General features: G+C 36.7%; 1 protein-coding gene across 1 annotated transcript in view; it reads left to right on the top strand.

The window, feature by feature from the left end:
• Window positions 1-3,465: 3,465 nt before the first annotated feature.
• Window positions 3,466-6,804, top strand: part of LOC143575624 (uncharacterized) — a 78,989-nt gene continuing 75,650 nt past the window's right edge. The window contains exons 1-5 of the mRNA XM_077059946.1: window positions 3,466-3,527; window positions 3,613-3,872; window positions 4,279-4,490; window positions 4,581-4,827; window positions 6,038-6,265. Coding sequence (XP_076916061.1) covers window positions 3,467-3,527; window positions 3,613-3,872; window positions 4,279-4,490; window positions 4,581-4,827; window positions 6,038-6,265 — 1,008 coding nt within the window. The 5' untranslated portion in view covers window position 3,466. The remainder of the gene's footprint in view (window positions 3,528-3,612; window positions 3,873-4,278; window positions 4,491-4,580; window positions 4,828-6,037; window positions 6,266-6,804) is intronic.

Genomic DNA, 6,804 nt, shown 5'->3' with positions numbered 1-6,804 from the left:
GATTATGAGGAAGAGGTCAACAGTTGATCCGGAGGTCAAAAAGGGAACGGATAGGTGCAGGATCAGGAGCCGGTGAGAGCTCTAGGGTGGTACGTTTCACTCCACCAGCACTATCCGGTATGACAATGGTTCCCTCATCACTACAGGTTACGAGGCCAAGCGCTACGGTTGTTCCCGTGGTGGCTACCTCGTCTACATTTGGCCTCCCACCCACTACTTTCCAACTTTAGACTCCTGAGATCGTTTCATTGCCGCCTCCGACCGTTACTCCATCGGAGGTCGTGGCACAATTTATAGAGTCGACTGTGGTGGCCACTGCAGGTCTATCGGTGACGATACCACCTGCGGTTACGTCTATTTCTACTTCTGAGGTCCCGGTGACATCGGAAATCCCTCCTCAGTACACTCAAGATATATCACATATGAGGTTCGATTTCGATGCAACCCTATCAGACTCTGAATGAATAGCAGCACTGAAACGGGTTGTGGCTGAGCAGTCAAGGATTAATCTTATCCAGACCCAGGCTATTCAGCGCCTAGTTGCAGAGAATCAGATGCAGTCGTCCCTGCTGGTACAACATGGTAAAATCATAGATGCTTTCAAGGAGTTCTTGGCATCTCAGGGGGAGACGAGCTGTAAAGGCGACGAGTTGAGGACCAAGAGACGAAATGATAGAGACGATGATCCCAATGCATCAAAAGATGCAGGTGGTGAGTTGCCAAGAACTGATCAAGTTCTTGGAACTTCCACAACTCAGGGGGAGTCGACAACTGCAGCTGGTGGTGATGATGTGGTGGTGGTGGATGTAGAAGAGATGGATGATGTTTTGGTTGGTGATGATGATGTACTACCGAGTGATGTGATAGAGAAGATTGGTGAAGAGATTGTGATTGATACAGATATAGAAGAGGGAGAGATAGTTGAGGAAAATATTGAGCATGACATTCCAGATGTTGAGAAAGCAGATATGAGTAAAGAGATGGCAAGTGATGAGTCTGAATGGGAAGAGCAGCCTAGATGGAGGGAAGGCTATGCTCAGTGGTTCGTCAAAACGAAGAAACCGGCGGTCCCTACAATGTTTAAGAAGAGTTACAACATTAAAGGCCATGCTAAAGCGAAGAAAGGGATTATTTGCTGGATATATGATGAGCAGTTGAGGCTCTTCGTGATTAAAAGGTATGACGGTGTTCAGTACTTTAGAAGGATGTTAAGATCATTGAATACACTGCCAAATGTGAAGTGAAAGACTTAGCCAGATTGGGATTGATAAACAGAAGTGACGATAATATGGCTAGAGTCATTGGGAAAATTGTGTGGAAAGAGAGTATAAAAGAGAAGAAATTTGGGCTGTTGAAGCCACAAAAGGGAAAACTTGTTGAAGACAAGGATAGAGGTTTGAGAGCTGATGGAAAGCCTTGGATGATCATGAAGTATAAACCGATCCGGTGTTTGAAAGAAGTACCGATGAAGCTAATGCCCAAGGATGTACTTAAATACATGAAGTGGTGGTTTGTATATTGTGAGACACCTGAGGCAGTGATGGAAGACGAAGATGAACAAGAGGTTCTTAGAGTGTACGATCCGATGCACTTGGTAAACTTATCGCAAGCTGATTTGCAGGTGTTGAATGACAAGAAGATATTTTATATTCCTGCTTGGAAAGACGAAGCGAGGAAATATCAAAGAGTTGTCTCGGTTTGTGTTCGAGAAGGAGTACATGCTTGAAGATAGAAGATTGAAGATTACAAGACACGTGTTTGAAGCTAAAGAGATGAAGCTACTGCCAAGGGGGAGTCTGTTGGTGCATGATGTCAGTAGTTCAGTGTCGAGTGTCTGTAATCGTGTTAGTTAGATTTGAGTTTTGTATGTAAGCGAAGTTACTAACAAGTTCGCTTATATGGGCGAACTTGTTAGACAAGCGATGTTAGGGACAACTTCGCCTGAACATGCCAGGCGAAGTTGTCGTGTCTATATAAGCTGTTTGTTACGGCTTATTCAAATAGATTAAGAGTTTATTCGTGTATTCGAGTTAGAGAGTTTGTAATCAGTGATCATAGTATCACGTGTTTACGGTTGGAATACAACGTGTGTTTGGTTATCGTATCGTGTGTTTGCTCGTATTGTTTTCTATACTCGTAACGTCTTACGTAGGGATTCCGCACCTACGTAGAACGCGATATCTCGTGTAGATCCGGCTGGGAACCTACAAGCATGGCATGAGAAAGAAGAACCTTTTGCCAAATTCTTTAACTTCTCATACTCTTATTTTCTCTCTAGTTCTCTTACTCTCTCTCTCTCTCTCTAAAACCCGAAAATAAATCACAAGATCCGAGACCTCTTAGGTTGCTTAGTGTGATTTCCGCTAGCACTAAGTTAGGTTGATCCAAGAACGTTGTTTGATCCACCCGCCAAGGGACCTACAGATCCATCTGTTGTATGCTATATATAAAACCAGCTTTTGTTAATCGGAAAGTGGTTAGAAATTGTTTTAGAGCATCTTCTTTGATCTAAAGATCTAACGTACATCTCGATCCATGGTGTGCTAGAGGTTGGGTTTACAAATGCAATATTGTTAGGAGTAAAAAAATATAATAAAAGAATATTATTTTTTATTTTATGTATATGAATATATTTAAAAGATAACAAAGTTTATTTTTTTAAAAACGAACAATTTGGCTCGCAAGCCAGCTCAGGCCCACGTTTATAAATGAGCTGCACCCGAGCCCACGTTTTGAGCACGTTAAGATATAAGAGCCGGCTCGGTTTTTAAATGATCAGCCGAGAGCCCGAACCCAGCTCGTTTACAGCCCTACTTAAAAGGAAAATCTGGCAAATCTTCTTCAGTGAAAGCATGGTAGGAGGCCAAGCATGGTATATTTGCAGGTCACAACCCTATAAATATAAAACTTAACATCTCTGTCAAAATGGTGGATGATTCTGAAATAAAAAAAGAAAAAAAAATCCATGTAGAATGTATGGTGATTAAAGAAAATGTATTGGATGTGTGATTGGTTATAAACTCTTTGAATTCAGCAAGTTGTAATCCGGATCATTTTAATATTATCATATGTTAATTAAAATAATTGCAATATATTATTTGTTTACCATTTTAATTACAGTATTTATACCCCGACACTGGAAATCTATACTCACCTCTTTAGCTTGCTTTCTTTCTTTCTTAACAACACCCACTGTTCTTAGATCTTGTCCACTGTTTTACAGGTACAAAGATCTCAATCTAATATTGTAGGGCTCGAATTTTTTTATTTTTGGCTCTTATAAATTGAGTATTTTGCAAACATTTTCATTTTGGTATTGAATAACCTCAAAATCAGTAAGTTTAAATAATATTTATAACTTCATCAACTAGCTGGCCAAAACTGTTGGAACAAGGCAACAAGCCTTAAAAGTAACAGCAATAATTAACTAACCAATAATTTCATTTCATGTCACCAGTTCTAAACAATGTCAGCAGCAGCCGCCACTTCTCCTACCAGGAAATCCAAATCCATACTGTCCTTATCCGGTCAGTTTCATTTATTATATCAATCATATATGGTCATTTGTATCGGAATATTTTTGTCTGCCTCTGAAACATTTGTTATCTCCAGGAATCTTGAAGGTATTACTACTTGTCATCGTTGCGAAGTTTTCATCATGGGTTTATGAAGCAGCTCTTCCACCATCTCCAAAAATGTGTGGATCTCCAGGTGGCCCGCCGATTACATCACCAAGGATACAGCTTCACGATGGAAGACATATATCATATGTAGAATCTGGTGTCCCGAAGGATGTAGCCAAATCAAAATTATTATATGTCCATTGCTTCGACTGTTGCAAGCACCTTAATCCTTTTGCCATAGCCTCACCGGTATGGGCCTCTTTTCCATATAGAAATAAGTTATGGGTCATCTATATACACGCCGTCTACTATACTATTTCAAGCAGCCATCCAGATAGAGGTGGATGACCGTTTTAATAAAAAAAATTTCAAAATTTGGTCGTCTATGGTCAGAGCAATTGTGTGTATTGGCCTAACGATCGTTTCCAACAATAGTTTAAATTTTGACACTCAATGGTCAGGGCAGCCGTACAAATATTATTCAAATGACCGTTAAGACTAATAATTTTAAAAATTTGACTTTTTTGGTCAAGTCATCTTGTGTTTTGTGGATGACTGTTTGATGACATGAAATCAGAAGAGGTCTGTGTAGCTATAGCATGATCAAGTTAATTATTGTAATATTATAAGTCTTACAAACAGGAGGCTTTTACAGGAACTTGTTGAAGAACTAGGAGTGTACATTGTTGCAATAGATCGGCCTGGCTATGGAGAGAGCGACCCAGACCCTAAGCGAACTGTGAAAAGCTTAGCATTGGACATCGAGGAGTTTGCCAATAAATTGAACCTGGGACAAAAATTTTATGTGGCTGGATTCTCTATGGGTGGGCAAGTCGTATGGTCTTGTCTTAAATATATCCCTCATAGGTCTGTTATAAATCTTGATAGTCTTATAAGTTTTAAAGCGTCATTACACTACCTGTTTTGGTATACTTAATTACAAGATTCGCTAAACAGACTTGCAGGAGCGATTCTTATTTCTCCTGTTGTCAATTACTGGTGGCACAACCTACCCTCAAACTTAACCAAAGAAGTATACTCTAGACAACTTCGACAGGATCGATGGACTTACCGTGTTGCTCACTATTTACCATTCTTGACCTACTGGTATAATAGTCAGAAATGGTTTTATGCATTCTCTATTATTGGTGGAAACCCTGAAATTTTATCATTCTCTGACATGATAGTCGTATCTAAGTTGTTAGCTACCATGGATCCAAATCAGGTACTTGCTCTTATTTACATGAATATGAACAAAACAATCACATATGCCATCTCTCACGATTATTATTATTATTATTATTATTATTATTATTATTATTATTATTAAAGTTAGCCCAAATAGAATAGAATATATAGAGTTTCTCTTGTTTTGCATAATGGGATGGATTATTTGTTTTTAAATACATATAGGCCATTTGATAGCCTTTTAATAATTTTATTTAAAGGCTATCTTAAAGTATTTTTGGTTTATTAAAAAGACATCTCTTAATATATAGTTCATAAAGCCACTTAATAGTTAAGTTTCAAAGACATGCTCAATGATCTAGAGATTACCTCTTAATCAGTTAGACATCTTAATAATTCAGAACAAGATTGTAAAACACAAGATAAATCTTTCTATTATTACATGTTGAGGATTAAATGCTAGACTAGAATGCTTTCATGTGTGTTCTTTTAAATTGGCAAGAGATTTTATATTAAAACACTAATTAACTTTGTATGAATGTTATATAATGTGTTAATGCTAATTAAGGGATTAAATGATTTGTAATAGTTAAAATTGTTTCTCATAGACCATTTAATCTTTTCATTTCTATTAAGTTCTTGTTTATTTAACTTCATGTATACGTTTCATCGTATTTAATTGAAGATTGAAAAGTTGGACTTTAATAATCTATGTTTTTTTTTTCTTTTTTTTTTCCAGTTAGGTTGATAATAATCTCATCTAGGAATATTCTTGTCATTAATGTCACCTTTTATACTATTTTTTCTCATCTCAGTTAATTTTTATTTGAATTTTAAACTGAAATTTTAGGGCTTTTGATGGGGGATACGAGTCGATTAAACTTTCCTTGAAAAGGTGCTCAAACAACTAAACGCTGCTTCAATTAGGTTGTTTAAATTTACAATTAGGATAAATCAAGCCGTTTGGAGCATGGTTTTCAAATAAGTTTTACATAAATTGACTCGTATCTCCTTCTCATCAAAAACCTTAAAGCATCAGTTTGAAATTCAAATTCCGTTAAGTTCTTTTTAACGAGTGTGGCAAAAATATTCCCAGGTACGATTATAATTAGCCAACTGCATAAGGGTCAGATTACTAAAATACAATATGATTTTTAAAATTATGAAATCTAATTTAAGCAGGAGGTTATATATTCTACCTAATTGATTGTTTTGGTGTTTTAAAGTTAAAATGGCTGAAATCACAACCAAAACAACAAGGAGAGTTCGATTCCGTCCATCTTGACTTGAATATTGGATTCGGGAAATGGGACTTTGATCCATTGGACCTTGAAAATCCGTTTCCAAATAATAATGGATCTGTTCACTTATGGACGGGTGATGAAGACCGCATTGTGCCAACGACATTGAACCGTTATATAGCTCAACAACTTGGATGGGTCAATTACCATGAGGTCGCTGGAGGAGGACATTTCAATGCTTTTGGAGATGGGATTCATGATGATATTCTAAAAACACTTCTTAAGAAATAACTATTAGCACTACCGAAGACTAGTTTGTCAGCTTTTATTTCTTGCTTGTTGAATTTCGTATCAGTATTTTAATTCGAACTACAAATTTTGTCTTTATAAATTTGATAGATTTTATTCTAAATATATTTTACGTTATTTTAGTTATAAAAGGGGTTGTGAAAGAGCATTTATGGTGTAACACACACTATATCTAATTCGACTAAGGCAAACGTGTCAATTACAAAATTCCAATTATTCGTGCTTTCGAAACTCTGAACTTTAAAATGTTTAAACTTGTAAATTTTGTTACTTTAAATCAAATTCAATAAAACATATACAAAACATTTCGAGGCACATGCTAAAACGTATCCAAATGGCTTAATCAAGAAAATGATTTTATCTTAACTTTTGAATCAGCAAGCTAAAAGATTTACAGTGTTAATCAAATTATTAAAAGACTACTGAGCAAAACAACCAAACCC

Source organism: Bidens hawaiensis, unplaced genomic scaffold (assembly GCF_021521415.1).
Source record: "Bidens hawaiensis isolate Kalapana, Puna unplaced genomic scaffold, B.hawaiensis_p1.1 tig00001412_1, whole genome shotgun sequence".
Taxonomy (NCBI): domain Eukaryota; kingdom Viridiplantae; phylum Streptophyta; class Magnoliopsida; order Asterales; family Asteraceae; genus Bidens; species Bidens hawaiensis.
The sequence above is the reverse complement of the archived record's forward strand: the minus strand, read 5'-3'. Positions and strand labels throughout refer to the sequence as shown.